This window comes from Rhincodon typus, chromosome 11 (assembly GCF_021869965.1).
Source record: "Rhincodon typus isolate 14 chromosome 11, sRhiTyp1.1, whole genome shotgun sequence".
Taxonomy (NCBI): Eukaryota; Metazoa; Chordata; class Chondrichthyes; order Orectolobiformes; family Rhincodontidae; genus Rhincodon; species Rhincodon typus.
In genome coordinates, this window is record NC_063342.1 from 35413951 (window position 1) to 35436228 (window position 22278).

The window sequence follows — 22278 nt, forward strand, 5'->3', positions numbered from 1 at the left end:
AGGTGAATAGTGGAGCAGATAGTTGGGAGAGAAGACGGACAGGTCAGGGATGCAGGGGTGAAGTTGGGAGGGGGTTGGTCAGTGAGGAGGGAGGAGTGGATAGGTGGGAGAGAAGACGGACAGGTCACGGAGGAGGGGAAGAAGCTTGACCTGTCCATCTTTTCTCCCACTTATCCACTCCTCCCTCCTCACTGACCAACCTCCATCCCAACTTCCTACCTACACTCACCTTTACTAGCTTCACCCCTGCATCCCTGACCTGTCCGTCTTCTCTCCCCACTATCTGGTCCACTATCCACCTTCTACCACCACCCCCTCCTATTTATTTCAGAGCCCCCTTTCCCTCCCCCATTTCTGAAGAAGGGTCCAGACCCGAAACGTCAGCTTTCCTGCTCCTCTGATGCTGCCTGGCCTGCTGTGTTCCTCCAGCTCCACACCATAGAATTTCCTTTGGTGGGCCAACTTTCAATTAATATTCGCTTCTAAATGCAGGAACTATCAGAAGTCCTGTAATGTTTGGTTAGTTTGCTTACAACACTGAAAATCAATCATTATTGCTGACAGTTTACGTGGCATTAATGATTTTCTTACCTTATGGATGTATATTTCTAATTTCCTTTCTGTTTATCCACCCATTTAATAAAACAGATTATCCTTGGTTTTGTGCTGTCACCAACTTTTTAAAACAAAATGGACAGGTTTTTAAAACCTGCAGGAAAACAGTTGGAGAAATTGGCGAAACAAAGCATAGAAAGCATAATTCAAGATTTGCAGCACAGTGAACGATTAGAGAATCATGCATCAGATAACAGCAAACACAATGTTGAAGGTGACGACGTTCAATCAAAACCTCTAGGAAGAAAACTGGAAATAATTGGAAAACAGCAACTGAAAATCTTGGCAAAACAATTTGTGGATGAAACAGATGTGACTGAACAGTTCAGTGCTGGGCGTGGAGGTGATGATGACAGGTCAGACAATGTCACTGACAGTAGCTGCCAGGGTGAACTTACTTCAACAGAGACAGGAGTTGGTAAGTATTTTGTATTCATGTCTCATTACACTATAAAATTCCAATTCCAAAATATAAAAATGCTGAGAGAGTCAGGAAAGAAACATTTTTGAAGTGCTTTCTAAAGTTGGTCCATTAGAGGAAGCGGTCTTTCTAGAAACCGAGAACACACAGATAAAAATTTCTCGAATCCGAATCTTATTGAAGGTCCATATGATAATTCAGGATTCTAAGACAGATTCCCTTACAGCATTCCACAGGGCTTACTTTATTATTTACTTATTGAATGTTGGCATTGCTGACTGGACCAATATTTATTGTCCAGCCCTAATTGTCATTGAATATGGTGCTGGGTATCTCTCAATATCCCATTCCACTGGCAAGGCATCCAATGTAAGGACTAAGGGAAACTCCTCTGCAGGCTACTGATGTCTGCCATAGACAACTATTTAGGGCTGACTGAAGTTCTCCCCAAAATATGGAAACTGCAGCACAGAATAAGACATAGACCAACTTTAGAAAACATTTAAAAAATGTTTCCATCCTAATGTACCTGGCCCAATTCATTACCCTTTTTTTGCCTTGTTCCTCACAGTTATGGCAGAAATTTGTGGGTCAGTAAGCTCAAAATCTTTGACTTCTTCATATTTTTAAGCATATTTTTAAGCCTCTTCAGGGCCAAATTATAGCACTTGGTGAAACTTCCTGTTTTGAGTATTAAATAGCATTAACTTTATGAAAAACTCATGTTTGTTAATTACTGAGTCTGATACATGTCTTTATTCCTTGGCAGAAACTCAAAATGAAAATGTAACAGATGAACTCAAGAAAAAGCTCCAGAATGTATTTCAGCAAGGAAAAGTCCCATTTCATGTCAGGACATTGACTGTTTGTGGCTACAGGAGTGCTGGGAAAACAACTCTACTGCGTAAATTACTGAATGAATCCTTTCGGGAGGATGAGCCCATAACTGATGGAATACGGATTGGACAGATCGATATTAAAAACTGGGAGAAAAAGTTAGGTAAGTATTCAGTTAGAGTCTATGACAGGTTTGAATTCCCTCAATAGTCAGACTGACCCAAAATGGGATGTAGGATATTGCAATGTAGTAATTTGATAAATAATCTCGTTATAGTGCTGTGCAGAAAAGGAGTGGCTAGAAATTGATACGTTAAGAACAGTGTGTGAAATTTGCACGCTGTTTTCTTTTAGTGGTGACTCAATGAAGTGTTATTCCCCATTTTGTGGTAACTCTATGGACAAGATCTTCCTCTTGGGCAACAGTATCACTGTAAGCATAGGGAAACATGTCTTGCTCCAACTGCTTTTTTTTTCTTCATTCATTCACGGGATGAGGGGTGTTGCTGGCTAGGCAGCATTTATTGCCCATCCCTAATTGCCCAGAGGGCAGTTAAGAGTCAACCACATTGATGTGGGTCTGGAGTCACATGTAGGCCAGACCAGGTAAGGATGGCAGTTTCCTTCCCTAAAGGCTTGTTGTTCTGTTGACCAGGTGGTTCCTTGAGTCTGTTGTATCGTTCAGTAAGATTGTAGCTGATCTAGCCTTGACCTCAACTCCACTTCCCCACTTGTTCCTCCGAACCATTGACTTCCCTATATTTTAATAATCTGTCTGACACAGTCTTCAAGATATTCAATGATTCAACCTCCACTGCCCTTTGAGGGAATAAATTCCAAAGTCTTCGAAAGAAGAAATTCTTCCTCGTCTCCATATTAACTTGGTGACTCCTTATCAAAAGCTATGGGGTAGATTTTACCAGCTGTTGAGGGACAGGCTGGGAGGAAGATAGGGTGTCTGTAAAATTGCAAGGAAAGGTGGGAGGTAGAGTGCATGTGGCATTCCCACCACCTCTAACATCTTACTAGCTGCGGAAAGACCATCTGTGAACCCTGGTTTTATTTTCCACCAGAGCTGTTGACATGTCACGTCGTCAAATGCTTTCTTGAAATCTAAGTACAGTACATCCACTGGTACCCCTTAATCCAGAGCACATGTTACTTCTTCAAAGAACTCTAATACATTGTTTAACCTTGATTTCCTTTTCACAAATCATGTTAATTGTGCCTGATTATTTTGAATGTTTTGAAGTGTTCAGCTATAACATCTTTAATCATAGCTTCTAATATTTTTTCCTGTGACCCATGTAGTTTCCTGCTTTCCGTCTCCTACTCATTTTGATTTGATTTATTTGTAAGATTTATTTGATTTATTTGTTTTCATGTGCACTGTTATAAAGCAGAGGCTGACTCCCCTCTGAGAACAAAAACCAAAACACCCAAAGAGGAGCACCTCGCTCTATAATCTGTAAAAAGGAGTGTGAAAAGTGGTGTAACTTGCCTCTCAGCAATTTCTAGTGGTTAAATAAAATAAATTCCTGCCACTCACTTTACAATTTATTTATCTAACTCTTACAGTGAACAAATTAACTAAACTATCAACAAACTAAATAAACCTCTTCTAACTACTGACTATTCCCAAATAAAATAAGGTTCTAATAGGATGCAGTTCCAATAAAAAGAAGTCCTACTTATATAAAATAAAAATAGAATTTAGTCTTTCGAAATTACAGCCAAGTTACGTGCCTGTTGGAATGCTGTGTGTCTTCTCCGTCAATTCCTCTGTCAGAAATGCCTTCTCTGTCGATTCTACTGTCAGAAATGTTAACAAGTAGTGCCATGGGTCCCATTGTTATTTAGATGATGCTTTATCTAAGACATAGAGGAGTCAGTGAGAACCAGTGATTATCTCTTGAGAACTGAGGGCTGTTAACTCTCGCGGGTGGCAGTTAACTCTCCTGCTTTGTCTGACTTCCCCCTTTTTAATGCATTGTTGACATATCAATATTTTTTATAATAGGATTGGTCTTATGTTGTCAAGATTTAAATTTAATTGGCTTTTGGTTTTTGATATCTAAGTACCTGGTTAAAATTGATTGGCTAAATTGAAAACATGGTTTTGGTAAAAATTGTTACTTGGCCTGCTAACTGTATGGCCTTTCGATACAAATATTTCAATTCAGGCACTCTGTGTACTTGCAAACTTTCATGCTGCTGCTCACAGACATCCATTTTAAATTTCTAAGCATAAAAAAAATCATCTTTTAAAGGGACCTACCTAACTTTGCAACAGTACCTTGCTCCAAAATAGAGAGAAGATTGTTGTATAGTGTCACCACTCTCCTGCGTCATCTTCAATCACAGAAAAATAAACCAAAACATAGAATATAAAGGCAGAAAAATGAAGAAATAAAGAAAGTGTCCAATTTTACAGTCCCTCTTGTAAAGTGTTCCATCGACGAGCCCTCTTCGATGCACTGTCACCGGAACAAAAGTCCCCACTCTTTGGCGCCATCTCACCTCTACTGATGCCCTTTTGAGTAAGAGAACTACATTCACTGAATCATAGAATCCCTACAGTGTGGAAGTAGCCCTATCAGCCCCCCGAGTCGACACCGACCCTCCAAACAGCATCCTACCCAAACCTAGCCTGCACATCCCTCGATACTATGAACAATTTTATCATAGCCAATCCACCTAACTTGCACATATTTGGTTTGTGCGAGGAAACCCATACAGACACGGGGAGAACATACAATCTCCACACAGACAGTCACCCAACGGTGGAATCAAGCCAGGTCCGTAGCACTGTGAGGCAGCAGTGCTAACCACTGAGCCACTGTGCTGCCCTAATTATATTTTGTATTTAATGTAACCTTCCCCAAACTTAAAGAATTCTGGAAAATTGGAAGTTACACATCAACTGTTTCACTAGCCACTTTTGTTGAGGCCCTAGGATGAAGTCCGCCAAAACTCTTATCACTTTTTTCATAACCTCTAGCCTTATCTGTTGATATTCTCTTAGATTTGTACTCTCTATCCCTTCCTGTCACAGTATTAACACCTGTCTCTCTTGCGTTGTCTCTGCTTTTTGATTTACCACATCAAAGAACAAAGAAAATTACAGCACAGGAACAGGCCCTTCGGCCCTCCAAGCCTGCGCCGATCCAGATCCGCTATCTAAACCTGTTGCCTATTTTCCAAGGATCTGTATCCCTCTGCTCCCTGCCCATTCATGTATCTGTCTACATCATTCCTTGATGTATTTGTAGCAAGAAGTCTATCCATCTCTGTTCTGAATATACTTGATGATTGCGCTTCCAGAGCCCTTTGCAATAGAGTATTCCAATCCTATTCACTACACTCTGAGTGAAGGCATTCATCCACATCTCAGTCTTAATGGCTTGCCTCTTATTACTGCTCAACTTTGATCACCTGCCCCAACTATTTAGTTTAAAATTCTCTTTCTACTTCCCTAGTTATAAGGCTCACTAGAACTATGGCCCCAGCACCGTTTAGGTGTAGACCATCCCAATGGTACAGTCCCAACTTTCCCCTGTACTGGTGTTAGAACCCCACAGACTAGAAGCCACTTCTCCCACACCAGTCTTTGAGTCATTTCTTTCATTTCTCTAATCTTATTTGCTCTGTGCCAATTTTCACATGGCTCACGTAATAATCCAGAAGTTATATTTGAGATTCTGCTTTCTACCTAGCTCCTCAGAGTGACTATGCAGAACCTCTTTCCTTCTTCTACCTATGTCATTGGTGCCAATATGGACCACAATGACTGGATCCTCTCCCTCTCTATCAGAGTTCTTCTTCAGGTCTGAGCAGACATGGTATAGCAGGGGGCAAACAATGCACCTTCTGTATTTTCACTTTTTGTGATAGTGAAAGGCGTCAATTCCCTTCACCATACCGTTCCCTACAATTGCTATATTGCTTTTTACTCTCCCTATCTTGCCATGGGTTAGTTAGCTAATCCATCCTGCAGCACCTACTCTCATTCAAATAAGCTGAAAGAACCTCAAACCTGTAAGGGTTGAGGCTCCTGCCCATTGGCTAGCCTTACCCGTCTCAGCTGCAGCTTCTCTACACTGTCTGTGACCGTGGATCAAATCAGAAGATCCTATCCTAAGAGGTTTGACAGCCTGCTGGTGCAAAATATCCAGGACACTTTCCCCTTTCCTGATGTGTCGCAGTGTCTACAACTCAGGCTCCAGCTTATAAAATCTAAGCCAAAATTACTGCATCCACAGATGGTTCTTACAGGTGTGTTTTCCCTGGCTCACACCAGCATTCACGAGCTCCTACATCTCGCAGCCACAAAACATCATTCTCTGTAACCTCCTGCAGCTTCCTTGTCCTCCCTCAAAGCAATGGGCAGCCTCTTACTCTCCCCAGACTCATCTTGTAGTCTCCTCTCACCACAACTGTCCTGCAGTCTGCCAATGTCACCCTACCCCACAGATACTCCTGATCCTGGCCTCGGCTAAATGCAGCCCTTTATGACCCCTCACTGCTTTCATGTTCTCTCCTAACTGCCCAATGCCCCTCCATTTACAGATTCTTGTCTCCTTCTCGTGAGCTTATGCGCAGCTAGTGTGGCAGAGAACTGACCACCGATCATCCATATTTGACTAATAAGTCTTCAAACTTTGAAGTAAAAAGGCAGATAATGCTGGAAAGCTGTCTTGTAAGGGCACCAGGGATATTAATATTGGTGTGTAATCCCAGATGGCTTTACATTTGAAACATAAGCACATCTTTTTTCCTTCCTGATGTGATTGACCTGCTGTGCATTTTCTAACATTTTCTGTTCCAAATTTAGATATCCAGCTTTTTCATTTTTTTCCTCCTTTATTATGAATAGTTCTATTTTCTCGCAATTTTCTATGACCTCGGGCAATGTTTCTTCTTCTGTTGCTTCAGTCAGATGTAAATAATGCAGCCAATGTCTGAACCTACGGATTATTTGAATGTGTATTCACTGAACAAACTGACGTGATATTCTAAACATGTCATTAATCATTTTCAAAATATGCCTTTTCTTGCACATAAAGATAATCCGAGTGATGATCTAACGACTGCAATTGCATCCTGTGTTTTAAATTCTGACAAAAAAAACCCTGAAAGTAAGTAAACTTATATGAATTGTCTTTTATTAAAACTATAAAAAATGTATTTAATGGGAAATAAATACATTCTAAAGTTTGAGAAGATTTGTAGCTCGGGTTGTGGATGAGATTATAGAAATGCTCACCGAGCCAGTGGGTTTGGATGCAAACGTTTCGTCATCCTGCTAGCTAACATCGTCATTGTGCATCCGGTGAAGCATTGGTGTTCTGTCCCGCTTTGTTATTTATATGCCTCAGTTTGTTGGAGTGTTTGGTACCACTTCCGGTTCTGTTTCTCAGTGGTTTGTACACAGGGTCTAATTCAATGCGTTTGTTGGTGGAGTTCCAGTTAGAATACCAGGCCTCCAGGAATTCCCTGGCGTGTCTCTATTTGGCTTGTGCCATTATGGATGTGTGTCCCAGTCAAATTTGTGTCCCTCTTTGTCCGTGTGTAGTGAGACAGTGAGAATTGGTCGTGTCTCTTGGTGGCTAGTTGGTGTTCGTGTATCCAAATTGTCAATTTTCATCCAGTTTGGCCTATTGAGTGTTTCTCATGGTATTTTGTATATTACACCGGTTTTGCTGGTTTTGGGTATGGGATCCTTGACATTCGTCAGTAGCTATTGTAGGATGGTTGTTGATTTGTAGGCTACCCTGATACCTAGAGGTCTGAGTAGTCTTGTGGTCATCTCTGAAATGTCCTTGATGTACGGTAGGGTGATAAGTGATTCTGGTTGTGTTGTGGTCTGTCTTGGCAGTAACGGTGGTTTGTGCTTTTCGGGTATCCATTCATTTTGAAGACTCGATATAGGTGCTGCTGTTTGCTTTGCATAGTTCCAAGTTGCTGCAATGTGTTGTGGCTCGTTTAAATAGTGTCCTGATGCAGCTCCGTTTGTGGGCATTGGGGTGGTTGCTAGTCTAATTGAGTATCTGGCCCTTATGTGTGGTCTTTCTATATATGCCAGCCTGGAGCTCCCTGTTGTTTTTGCGTTCTACCATTATGTTCAGGAAGAGTAGCTGGCTGTTGGTGTTCTCTTCTTCTTTTGTGAATTTTATCCCAGTGAGGATGTTGTCTGTGTGTTGGTGGGTTTCTTCTAGTTCTGTGCGTTTGATAATCACGAAGGTGTCATCTACATATCGGACCCAAAGTTTGGGTTGTATAGTGGGGAACGCTGTCTGTTCTAACCTTTGCATTAGTGTTTCTGCAATCAGTCCTGATATTGGGAATCCCATTGGTGTTCCATTGATTTGTTTGTATATGCCATCGTTGAAGGTGAATTAAGTTGTGAGACACAAATCTAGTAGTTTCATGGTGGTGTCCTTATTGATGCTGTTGGTGTTCTGGGGTGCCTGCCTACGTAATTCATCCAGTGGTGTGGCAATTGTCTCTTTGGCTAGGTCAATGTTTATGGATGTAAATAGTGCTGTTACATTGAAGGATTTCATCATCTTGTCCTCTTCTATCCTGGTGTCTTTGTTGATGTTGAGGAATTCTTGGGAGGACTGAATGGAGTGGGTAGTGTTGTCAACTAAGTATTTCAATTTCTGTTGTAGTTCTTTGGCAAGTCTATATGTAGGTGTTTCTGAAGAAGGGTCTAGACCCGAAACATCAGCTTTTCTGCTCCCCTGATGCTGCTTGGCCTGCTGTGTTCATCCAGCTCTACACCTTGTTATCTCAAATTCTCCAGCATCAGCAGTTCCTACTATCTCCATATATGTAGGTGTGCCTGGTCGTGAGACAATGGTTCTAAGGGGGACCCCCAGTTTGTGTACCTTGGGGAGCACATAAAAGCGCTTCTATGGACTCCTCAAGGTACACAAACTGGGGGTCCCCCTCAGACCCATTGTCTCACTACCAGGCATACCTACATATAGACTTGCCAAAGAACTACAACAGAAATTTCTTTTCTCCATATGTCCTCATGTGTATAAAAGCCCGTATTTGTTCCGTAGAAGTGAGCATCACCAGCAAGGCCAGCATTTATTGCCCATCTGGAATTGCCCTTGTGAAAGTGATGAGTTGCTTCTGGAAGCACTGCAGTCCATTTTGTGTGGGCCCACCCACCATGCCATAGGGAGTGAGTTCCAGGATTTTGACCCAGGGACAATAAAGGCACAGTGATATATTTTTAGGTTAGGATGGTGAGTATCTTGGAGAGGAACTTGCAGGTGGTGGTAAGACTATGTATCTGCTGGCCTTGTCCTCATGGATAGTAATGGTCCTGGGTTTGGAAGATCCTGTCTAAGGAATCGTGATGAATTTTTCCATAGCATTTTGTAGACTGCACATACTGCTACACTGCCACAGTGCAGTGCTGTTAGGAAGGGAGTTTGAGAATTTGAACGCAGCACCATTATAGGAACAATGATATCGATCCAACTCAGAATCGGCTGGTGGGGGATGGGTAGCTTGGTGGGAAATTTGCAAGGGATGGTGTTCCTTTGAGTCTGCTGCCCTAGTTGTCTTTCCAGGTGAAAACATTTCGGGTTATGTTGTATGGAAACAAAAAGGTGGAATATGCTTTCAGTCACAAGCTATTTCTTAACCTCTAGGAACACAAACAGAGCAGAGTGGCACTTGTTCAGGTGAAGAACAGAAGTGTGTCGTTGAAGGTATGTTTATGAGCATGATTCTCAAAGAAAATCAGTGTAATATTCTGTAAATTACAAGAGTAAATTGCAAACCTTAAGTTGGAATACCTGAAATACACTTCTGAAATGCTTTACCCATCAAAAATAAAGGTGACATAGCCTCAAAATTAGTTACACCACTTTTTAAAATATTTGTGCACCCATTAATTGCCTGTGGTTTTCCTGCATCTGCATATTTCCCTATTCATAAGTGTAAAATACACACATGTGGGTGTAAGCATATGCATCCTGTAACAAATACAATTCAGCCTGCACTCTTCAACAATAGACTGAGGACAAATATGTAAGGAAACAATCATGTTTGGTGCTCTCATCTCACTCTCCAATAACGTCACTGCATATTATTGCAATACTTTTCATGATAAATTCACATTTAAACTCAGACACCAGCTGACATGGCAATAAGTGAGAGTGAGAAAAGTAAGAGGGAAAAGTCACAGAACTCCCTGTTTTAGGCCACTAAGCCAGCCTGGAAGAAATCAAAAGTAGATTGGACATTTTCTTGGTGGTAAGTGCCAGCAAGCTGTATAGAAATGTGTATTCATGGTCTCCGGAGGGTTTTTAAAATGTACTAGGACTGTTTGGAATCATAGCCATGGTAACCATGGAGGGGTGTGGGTTTGGAGGCAGGAGCATTGGTACAGGATGGTATGCTTTGTTACCCATAAGCTGTGCATAAGTCTGGTCTGCTTCCCTGAAGAAATCAGGAAGGGCTGAATATTGGAGGATGGATGCATCATGATAGCTTTATACATCTCAGGTATTGATGTGCAAAGTGCTCAAATTGTTGTCAAGCCCTAACTGGGCATTGTGAGGATAGAATCCTGTCTTGCTGATGTTGCTGTAAGCCAATGTACTGTCAGCCCTCAAAGCAATGAGAGCTCCATGGATGTTGGGGAAACCAGTAATCCCAAACATTTTGATCCAATCTCTTTGCTGGTTTCTGTGTTGGCAAAGGTGATGTTTCAACAATTCCCTGACCTCCTGGAATGACTCTTTGGCCTGGAAATTGAGGGCAGCTATGTTACTTCTGTAATCTTAAGTGGGGATGGGAAGGAGCGGTGCCACCTGGTGAGTGCATCCTCCTTGTAAAATACTTTACTTTTTACAAGCTATACATTCCTTTCTCTCTGTTCACGCAATTCTCTTCAATTTCAAATCTGCTGTCATGAGCAATTTCCTCAAAAACAAACCCAGCTCTTGACCTCTGTGGTCCTTGCAAATTGCATCCCATCTCAAAAGTTCTTTAACATGTTGCAGGTTTCCTAATGTCCTTTAGGGAGGGAAATCTACCATCCCAACTTGGCCTGGCCTACATGTGTTTCCAGACCCACAGCAATGTGGCAGACTCTGAACTTGCCTAGAGCTCCAATCTAAAGGGTAATTACGGATGGGCAACAAATGCTGACCTTGTTTATAAATTTATATTATGCATTTAAATATGATTACATTTATCCATAATGAGAAACAGAATTAAATTTTCACGAGGGCAGTCCATCATCTATCTGAAACTTTGAGTGAATTTTAGTGACTTCCCCTATGATGATTAGGGGGACCCTCTTTTTGTAATTAATCTGTGGGAAGATGGTGGGCAAAGACCCCACCACTTTTCACCTTCTCGTCGGTGGGTGGGAAGACCCAGGGTGATCTTTCTTCATCCACTGCCAACTGAGGCGTATAAGTTAGCAATTAACGTGCACTTAACCTGACATAGCTGGAATTCATCCAGTACAGGGTCAGGACCTCACTTTGCCCTGCTCCCTGCAAGTAAACCCTGTCAAGTTTTCTTGCAGACTCCATGAAAGATAAGGACCAAGGATCAGCTGAGAGTAATCCATTCGTTCTTGCTGCTGATCCCCTCCCTCTCCACCCCATGATCTCCACAAGCTCCACCCTTGGACCCTGTAGTGATTGTAAAAAGGTCAGCCAGGTGGACCTCACAGAATACCAGTTGCCTGATTGGGGCTATTAACCTGGTCAATCTGAGGGCCCTGGCTGACAGACATAAACAGGAGTGTCAAAGGTTCTGTTCACTTTGAGAGCTGGCTCTGAGGAAGCTAGACCAGTGTCAAGTACTATGCATGCGTAAATAAAGGGTGTCTTGGTGATGAGATACTGGCCTCTGTGGAGTTATTTCAGACCCCGTTCTGCCACCTCCGTTTGAGCCAGGGTTCCTCCCTAATTCCAAGGCCATGGGTGGGTGCCATACCAGCTGCAGCCACTGCTGGCCCACTGGCGCTGCTGAGTATAGAAAGGGGCCTGATTTCTGATTGTCAGTGGTGAGGACCTTTGCAACTAACATCCTTGATCCTGGGGAAAGGCTTGTCAAGTGTCTGACTGCCAGAAGATGCTGTGGTAACACAGTGTGGAGCTAGAGGAACACAGCAGGCCAGGCAGCATCAGAGGAGCAGGAAAGTTGACATTTCGGGCCGGGACCCTTCTTCAGAAATGGCAGCATCTGCAGTTCTTGCTATCTCACAAGATGCAGTGGGCCTTTTAGAAAAGGGACTACAAGATGGCTCTAAGACATGTGGCCGTGACCCCTGTTATTTCCACAAGATACTGTTAAACGCCCACAGAGACTGCCTGCACGCTGAATATTTGCAGCATCTTCTGTTTTTTTTATTTTGGGTTTCCAGCATCTACTGTATTTTGGTTTCTGACTGATTTTTGTGCCTTATTTTGTTCTTCAGTAACAGCTGATTTTCAACATTTGGATGAGTTATTGTTTCCTTAAAATTTTCCTTTATTTGGAAGATTTGCAAGGGTCCAGTTTTTAATCTTAAAATTAACTCATTAATACGGACAGATGATTCAGCAAAGTTTTCAACCATAAGCAGACAGGAAATTCGGCTTATAAAACCTAAATAAAGCCTAAGTTTTAACTGTAACAAAACTGCGCTATTACCCTTTAATAAAAACATAATATACAGATATGTGAACAGTTGTCTGACTTGGTGAGTGCTTTCCAGTAGTTTATATTTAAGATTTGATTTGCAGCATTTTGCCCACAGCACAAACCTCCCCCTGGCCCCGCAAAATAAATTCAGTGTCCAAGATCTCCAGCAGCCAAGACCGTAGAAAATAACTACAGATTCTTTTTTTGTGGTAGATGCTGTTGTGAATGAAAGCTTTGCTAAGGAGATACTGATGAAAGTGAAAGAAACCACGCAAGTACCTGAAGAGTTCTCAATATTTAGATACTATGACTTTGGAGGACATGTGGAGTATCAGCAGATGCACATGCCCTTTTTACCTAACAATGCTGTCTACCTGTTGGTTGTCAACCTAACTCTGGGATTAAATGACACACTACCAACAAAGGAAAGGCTGCTCAGAGGACAGAAAATAATTGATGCCTGTGGATTCACTGTGCAAGGTATGTTATAGTGACATACGTCCTGTAATTGTTTTGAATGTCTGGTCTTAACCTAAATCATTGTGAATGACAATGCATAATGTTTTCAACTTTTTGAATTCCACATTTTACAAAAATGCTATTATGATGGAGAACAGAAATTAACTATCTCCCCTCTTTGAATGGTCTGTCACTTACTTGTAAAAGTTGAGGGTTGAATTTTTCTGGGAGTTGATTTATTCTGAATGAGAAATAGATTCTCGTGGTTGTAAAGCATTTCTGACTAAGGCAATCCTCCATTCCACTTGTAAATGTGGTTGACACCAAGCTGTCAGCAGAGTTAAAGTAGTGGATCAGGAGAGGTTCGTGAGGAAATCCCTGGCCTGTGTGCTCTGTTCAATAAATAGTTGTCTCTACTTTGCATAATCAAATCAGGTGAAAGCACAAGCGATACAATCTTCTCTCAGTCTGTGAATAAGTGTCGACAATGAAAATCTTCATGTCCCTAATCCATTAAAATAAATGAATAACTGCACAATAGTGAAGGCAATGTTTTCTCAGTTTCATTAGAGGTGGTGCTGCCATTATCCTTCAGCTCATTGCAAGAAACACAACTGAAAGATATATTACTTCCCACGTCTAACCGTTAGCAAGATCAGAAGGCTAACTTACATATAATTAATAACATTTGGTTTTATTTTGTTATGAACTTGTTATGAATTTTAGGGGGACACAATGGCCCCATGTTAATATCGCTAAGCTATTAATCCAGAAACTCAGCTATGTTCTGGGGACCTGAGTTCGAATCTCGCCATAGCAGATGGAATTTGAGTTCAATAATAATCTGAAATTACAAATCTACTGTTGACCATGAAACTATTGTTAATTATCGGAAAAACCCATCTGGTTCACTAATATTCTTCAAGGAAGGAAACTGCCATCCTCACCTGGTCTGGCCTACATGTGTCTCCAGACCCACAGCGATATGGCTGACTCTCAACTGCTCTCTGAAATGGCCTAGCAAGCCACTTAGTTCAAAGGCACCTAGCCATCCAGCAATGCCAACATCTCACGAGTGAATTAAAAAAACAGAATTTAAACAAAGTAATAGTACAACTCAAAGTTTCTGGGGCCTGAATCCTCAACGTGTTAGACATAATCTCATGCCTCAACAATTGGCTGAATTTTACATTCAAACATTTATATAAGTTTGGAAAGCCATGCAATTTTGCATTTACGTACATATCTAAATACACATCTAGAAAAAAGTATCGACACCATTACAATTAACTCAGCATCCCACAGTTTGTCTCAAGCCCATCACTTGAATTTTTTTTAAATTCATTCATGAGACAAGGGCATCGCTGGATAGGCCAGCAATTATTGCCCATCCCTAATTGCCCAGGGGGCAGTTAAGAGTCAACCACATTGCTGTAGGTCTGGAGTCACATGTCGGACAGACCAGGTAAGGATCAAAAACGAAGGGTCACCAGACCCGAAACGTTAACTCTGTTTTCTCCTTCACAGATGCTGCCAGACCTGCTGAGCTTTTCCAGCAACTTTGTTTTTGTTCCTGATTTACAGCATCCGCAGTTCTTTTGGTTTTTAGACCAGGTAAGGATGGCAGTTTCATTTCATTAAGGACATTAGTGATCCAGATGGGTTTTTCCAACAATTGTGGTCATCATTAGACTCTGAATTCCAGATTTTTATTGAATTCAAATTCCACTCTCTGCCATGGCAGGATTCAAACCCTGGGTCCACAGAACACGTAACAAGTACCTGTCCCACTTTCTTTTCAGTTTTCTGAGACAACAGTTCCTACTGCTGCCTTTGGCAGTTTGCTCCAAATATTCACTCTGGATAAAACATTTAAATCTAAACTGGCATTTTTCCTCTATTCTCAGAGTTTAACGCATGGTTTACTGAATTGATGTGAAAATCCTTCACTATTTTATGAGGAGTGTTAACTAATGAAAAATGTATGTTCCTTTTTTAAAACTAGCAGAGAAAAATATTTAATATCAGAATATTAATCCTTTCATTATTAATATAACATGGTGTGATTATAACTTAATCATTCAAATCCAAAATTTTTTGATAAGAAGAATAAAATTAAACCACATAACGGGTGTATTTGAAGGTAATATTAAAACTGAAAAAAGATTGTCAGACTTCAAGTACTAACTTATATCATCATCAGAAATTATGGGATGGCTTTTTAAAATTATTTACTGGCACGGGTAGAGATTCTTATTGCACTGAAAACTGTTCTTTTATTAATTGAACTGCACAATACTTCCAATTTTAGAATACCTCGACTACTGGATCGGGTGTATTTCCTCTCTCTGCAGAGATAGTAAGACTGCCCACCACGTCATTCTAGTTGGGACATTTGCCAATGCCTGCAAGAATGTAAGTGTTCATTTTTCTATTCCATGTTGAATTGAATCCCTCAGGCCTTACACTCGCATTCTCCTGGATTTACTGTGGCCACAGGAGTCTTGTCCATCAGATAGATCAGATGTTTTTCTCCACGTGGCCCACCGTCACCCAATTCCAATCAGCTCTTTGCCTGAGCAGCGTTGGGCCTCTCATCCAACTCTGCCCCTGGCAGGACAGAAATCCCACCCACAAAAGCTGCCAGTCAATCAGAATACAGCACTGACATTACCACCAGGTGCAGTGACCACCGACAGTATTGCAGTGGGGCCTTCACCAGGAATCACGCGTCGATCTCTGGAGAGAGCCGAGCTTAGGTGGGTGGCAGCTGAAAGTTCGGGGGTCGGAAACGAGGGGATAGACAGCTTCTTATGGGTCGCCCCTTCCCAATGTCAGATCACTTGATCGGGCACTGAGTACACATGAACAAGGACTCCCTGCAACAATCCCTTCTAATAGGGCACTGGCAAACTCACCAGGGTTTTCTGGGCTACATCTCTGGGTGGTGAGCTGGTTGAATACCAGCAGCGGTGGCATAAGGTCCTTGAGTAATTACATCAGGATCTCAATTGCCCTTTGGAAAGGAAGGCTGCCCACAAGCCCTCCTGCCACAAACTTAATAGGTGGCAAGGCAGATATCCATTCCACAACTTTGTGCGCCATCACACAGTTCCCAGCTCTAGATTGGCCTTGACAGTGGTGATGGATTGGTTGGTGCAGCATTGGATTCTGCTCATAGTCTGTGCAAGGAATGAGCTTAAATGCCCCTCCCTGTTGCATGCTTTCTTCTTTTGATGTCAATTCATGAGATTAAGAGGAAATTGATTGTGGAAGGAGAGACAGCGGGCGGTATTTAATACCCTAAGTCTGGTTGATTTGATGGCGAAGAAATTTAATTCAATGGAAGGTTAATAGATTGGGACCCAGGACCTTCCTACCCTACCCCAGCCCCAATTAAATCCCTCTCACTAATGAAGGCTTTTAAGTGAGCAATTTAAATAGCAGGCCTTCCCAAAATAAGGTAATTCTGTCTTCAATAGAGATATTATTATAATCCCTAGTGCAGGTGAGACTTGAACCTGGCTATCTCAGTCCAGGGACATGACCACTCCGCCATAAGAGGGCATCCTTCCCTAATTACCATTTTTATTCCTGAGTCTGCTTTATTTTTTCTTGCAGCCTCTCTTTTATGTTTCCCCAGTCACCTGTGGTTTTTATATTTATGTTTTTGTTTTTTTTTTTATATTTTTAAATATAGTGAGACTGATCTAAATATAGTTGTGAATAAACTTTATATATATCTGTTTTCCACCACCTGGAAGTCACTTGTATGGTCGATTGTGTATTAACAAGCAAAACCTCTTGAGGGCAATGCTGACATCAGAAAAATGAGGGAGGAGGGTAGGGAAAGAAGGAGCGGACTAAATCTAAATGGAGTTGGAGGTGGAAATAAAATTTCCATCCCCTGTGGTGCCCAGCACTCTCTAAAGGCTTCGAGAGCATTGGCAGACACCATGTGCTCCCTCTTCAATGACACCCAGGCTTGAGCAGAACCATGGAAAAGGGCCAGGCCAGGCAGTCAGCAGAGATGAACCCCCTCCACACCCTGCTGCCTGGACCTGTTTACAGCTACCCTGGCCAAAACGCTGCATCATAGAGTTATGCAGCGCGGAAACGGACCCTTTGGTCCAACGCATCCACACTGATCAGATGTCCTAAACTGATCTACTCCCTTTTGCCAGCATTTGGCCTATATCTCTCTAAACCATTTCTAGTCATGTACCCATCCAGATGCCTTTAAAATGTTGAGGTACCACCTCTTCTGGCAGCTCCGTACACCCACCACCCTCTGTGGGAAAAGTTGCCCCTCATTGTCCGTTTTCAATCTTTCTCCTCTCACCTTAAACCTGTGCCCTCTAGTTTTGGACTCTTCCACCCTGGAAAGACCTCAGCTATTCACCCTATCCATGCCCCATATGATTTTATAAACCTCTATAAGGTCACCCCTCAGCCTGCAACAATCCAGGGAAAATAGCCCCAGCCTATTTAGCCTGTCCTTGTAGCTCAAATGCTCCAATCCTGGCAGCATCCTCGTAAATCCTTTCGTCTCTGAACATCTGCACTTGTGAAATGAGGAGAGCTTTAGGCATTTTGTCCAGAAACGTTTTGACAGACTTCTGGAACAGATGGGATTTGAATGCAGGTCTCCCAGCGCAGAGGCAGGGACACGATCACTGCACCACAAGAGCCTAGCGTTGAATGTTATGTTTTTAACTGAAGTGGCTGCAAAAGTGTCGATGCATTGGCTGTACACTTCCAAAATTCCAGAAAGATTCCAGATTTTTGGAAAGCAGAAACTAAAAATGCAACACTTCTATTCAAGAATGAAGGGAGAAAAAACGGGAATCTATAAGTCACTCAGCCTGAAATCTATCATAGGGAAAATACTTCAATCCATTATTAAAGAGGTAATGGTAGGATATTTAGAAAGTCTTAAACATATTGTTTCCATCAGATTTCATTATGTGAAAGGAAAATTGTACTTGTGTCTTTGATACAGGGTGGATAAAGGAGCACCTGTAAATGTGATATACTTGGATTTGCAAAAGTTGTTCAAAAAAATGGCACATGGAGCGTTAATACACAAGAATAAAACTGGTGACATTGGGATTGACATGTTAGCAAGGATAATGCATTTGTTAGCTAACAGAAAGCAGAGTTGGACTAATGAGTCATTTTTGGATTGCTAATATATAACCAATTGAGTGCCACAGGGTGTAGTGCTCTATGCTCAACTGTTTGCAATCTACTGCAAGGAGTTTGATGAAGGGCCAAATGTACGGTTACTAACTTTGCTCAAGACACAAAGATAAATAGGAAAGCAAATTGTGAAGAGGTCAGAAAGGCAAAAGTTTTGGCAGTTGGATTAAAATGTGGGAGAACCTGAACTTGTTCACTTTGGCAGAAAGATTGGAAACACAAGATATTACTAAATGGAGAAAAATTACTGAAGTCTGTGGTACAAAGTGATCATGATATCCTATTACTTGAATCCTATTACTTAATATCCTATTACTGTAGGTACAATAAGTGATAGGGAAGGGAAATGAAATGTTGGACTTTATTGAAAGAGAAACAGAATGTAAAAATAGGGAAATTTCAACATAGCTGCTCAGACCTACTAAAATTATAATTGGAGTACTGTGTACAATTTAAGTACCAAAATAATTACAAGCAGTTCAGGCATGGTTCATAGATATCTGGGATGAAGCTGTTGTCTTATTAGTAAAGGTGAAGCACCTATGCAGTTTAGAAGAATGAGAGAAGAAATATATAACATTTTGATGGGACTTGACAGAATGCTGAGAGGATCTTGCCCCTTGTGAGGGAATCTAGAACTACCTTAAAAATATGGAGTCCCCCATTTAATTTGGAGGACTTCTGTCTCTGGGAATGATTAATGTTTGGAGTTCTCTCCCCAGAATGTGGTGAAGGCATGGTTACTGAATGTCTTCAAGACTGAATTAGACAGATTTTTGGTCAATAAAGGAGTTGAGGATTAGAGGAAAGAAAGTGGAGTGAAATAATCAGATCAGCAATGACACTATTGAACAGCAGAGCTGGTTTGAGGTGCCTAATGGTCTCCTTCTGCTCCCATTTCCTATGATAGTAATTACAACTGAAGTCTAAAAGTTTATTCAGGGTAGCTGCTCATTCGAACATTTTACTTGAATATAGCTTTGATAAAGGCTTGGTCATTCATAGAACCATGTAAAATACAGACTTAATTTGTACTAGCAATGTTAATTGTTTTTGCGCAGATGTAAAATTCTAACAGTTAACATCTGAAATATTGCTGGAATAAGAACAATTGTAACACAAGGCAAATCAGATCTTTAAGTCTTTAAATATTCTAGCACTAATGGCAGAGCATGTCCTGTGCATATTCCACTCAGTTATGCAAGACATAGAGCAGTTGAACCAATATTCATTAAAGTAAGTGGTTCTTGTTTGATCAGAAACCTTCGTAGTCATTCCAAAAAAAATCCCCTTCTCAAATAAACCTAAAATCAACTTAAGCGAGTGATTGTTAGATTCTGAACTGTTTCTGAGGCTCAATTACTGTACTAATTTGAAACTGGTATGTAAACCTCTATCGGTACATTGAATTGTTTTCTGAATTACCATATCACCCAAGTGCAACATTCGTTCTCTTTTCCGTTTCCGTTGTACCTCACTGTGGATTTCCCCAATCTCAGTTACACAAGTCTTTGTATTTGAGTGCATTGTATACATTTTTAGACTCATTGTTAACTGTGAGGGAATGAAACCATTTTGCTGCTTCTTTTCCTGGGTAATCAAGCTGTGTATTTCAACATAACAGCTTCACTGAAATAAGAATACAGTGGAGAGATGATTTATTCTTGGTGTTTCCATACTCCAAAATGCATTTTTTATTCTTCGTCACATGGGATGTGATTATCATTGGCAAGGGCAGTTAAGAGTGAGTTACATTGCTGTTGGTCTGGGTCACATGTAGGTCTGAATACATAATTTCTTTCCTAAAGACCATTGGAGAACTACACAGGTTTTCTGGCAATTGTTTCTGTCTTAGTTATTTACTGAGACAAATTTCAAATTCCAGATTGAATTTAAATTCCACCAGGTGCCATGGTGAAATTTGAGCCTATATGCCCATGTGCTGTAGCCTGGGCCTCAGGATTACTAAACCAGTAACATTGTAATGTAATGGTAATCTTTCTTTTTGACGTGCATTGTCTACTATCTAATTCCTCCAGAAGTATCTATACATTTACACTTTGGTGGAATTCAATGTTCTTCAATATTTTCACTTGCCTTTGTGTTTTGAACTTTATTGGCAGAAAATGGGTTGAGAATGTAAATGCCAGTATTATTGATCCATATTTTATTTCTTTGTTCCAGCAGTAATTTATTGTAAACAATCATTTGATTTGGATGGTTCTGGGTATCATCAGAAGTAGTTGAGGCAAATAGAAGGGATGGCTTTAAGGCTGTGCTTCCCAAACCTTTTACCTTTGTGACCCAGTTTTGAGACTTAAAAATGATTGAGACTCCTCAAGGAGAACTGAGAATTGGAGGGTTGGTTAAATCAGGAACAGAACTGCCATAACAAGGTGGCTATTGCTGCATCATAGCTCACAACCCAAAATTTCAGTTTGCAGCCCCACTTGGTGTCACAACGACCAAACTCGCCCCACCCACTCCCATCTATGGGAAGCTCAGCTTTCAGGGGAAGCTAAATAAGCACATGGGGGAGAAAGAAAGAAAATACTGATACAGTTAAATAAGTTAGGATGAGGCTCAAATGAAGAACTAAGACTGACATTGAGTAAATTGGGCACATGGCCTGTTTCTGTGCTGCAAGGTAAGAAAATCTAGTCCATTCTCAAAAGATGGAATCTGACTGTAATTATTATCACATTGTTCTTCAGTCTTATGTTGTTTTTCATTTTATTTAACATAATTTAAATGTTCTTATTTCCTCACTTTTATCTTTAGGCTGAAGAGGCTATGAATACCATTTATAGTTACCTTCACAAACATTTCCCAGCTGGTGTACTTTATGATCAGAAATTTATTGTTGACAACTCTGTTGACCATGACCAGGGAGCTGGATACACTAAGCTACGTTCAACCATAGACACACTTTCGAGACAAGTAGCATTTGAAGACAACATTGTTTTATATCATGCAAAATTGTACTACCATATTCTCCACTGTACTGAGAAATACCTGCTGTGTTCAGATCTGTATTTACCATGGTACAAGATAATGTGCTGTCCCCAAGGAATAGAGGTGAACAACGCTGCGAAAATGCATCAAGTACAGGCAGCATTACAAGTCTTAAGCTGCATGAAATTTGCTTACTATTCGGATCCGATCTTGGTCTTGGATCCTCAATGGCTTATTGATCTCATGGCAGCTATGATTCCAATCAACTGTCTGTCACCACCGACTATACAAACTGCACCACTTCCAATTCACCGTGAGTGGATGAAACTAGTCAACACTGGAAAATTTTCAGAAGATCTTCTGCAATATATTTGGCCGAAAGAAACACTTAAGCTTAAGAATGAGTTAATTGACATTATGAAATGCCTAAAACTGGTTGTACAGGCCAATCCAGAATCCAAGTGTTACCATCTTTGGTTTAAACGTAAACAGAGAGAGATATTCCTGTGCTTTTATGAGAACCAAATAATGACACACTTCCGGAAAGATGTTTTTAATGAATTGATACCCATTTTTCAAAAGGAGTGGCCCTACATTGAATCCCTCGATGCTACTTTTGTTCAACTTGAAAAGAAAAAGCATGCAGAATACAAAATATATCTAGAACTGAAAAGTGACAAAGTATTGCTGGTGAATAAGAATGAATTTGAACATGATGATTTTCTGTATAAAGTCGGCGCTATCGTGGAGTATATGCAAAGGTCGTACCCTACACTGTGTCTGTTTGTGGATGGTAAACCGTACAAAGGTGAGAACAGTCAATAAATTAACTCAATCTCTAGCATATAATGCATCAGTAATGATGACAGGGAAATTGTGAATTAAGTAATATTCGAATGCAATGGGTTGGTTCATAAGTTGTAGGCTCAAAATCAAATGCATTTGTCATTCTAATAAGAAAATTAAATATGCTTATTTTTAGCATTTATATGTATCAAGATGGAGTCATAGAATAATACAGCGTGGAAACAGGCCCTTTGGCCCAAACTGGTCCATGCTGACCATGGTGCCCACTCAGCTAGTTCCAATTGCCCACATTTGGTCCATCATTTACCTAT

General features: G+C 40.9%; 1 protein-coding gene across 2 annotated transcripts in view; it reads left to right on the top strand.

Annotated features, from left to right (window-relative positions):
* The first annotated feature begins 647 nt into the window (after window positions 1-647).
* The window catches only part of LOC109936871, a 32978-nt gene continuing 11347 nt past the window's right edge, over window positions 648-22278 (top strand). The window contains exons 1-7 of one of the 2 annotated variants that reach the window (XM_048603128.1): window positions 648-1033; window positions 1806-2036; window positions 6940-7011; window positions 9547-9606; window positions 12758-13024; window positions 15315-15418; window positions 20987-21968. In XM_048603128.1, the coding sequence (XP_048459085.1) occupies window positions 691-1033; window positions 1806-2036; window positions 6940-7011; window positions 9547-9606; window positions 12758-13024; window positions 15315-15418; window positions 20987-21968 (2059 nt within the window). In that variant the 5' untranslated portion in view covers window positions 648-690. The remainder of the gene's footprint in view (window positions 1034-1805; window positions 2037-6939; window positions 7012-9546; window positions 9607-12757; window positions 13025-15314; window positions 15419-20986; window positions 21969-22278) is intronic. The other variant, XM_048603127.1, reaches the window with a different exon arrangement.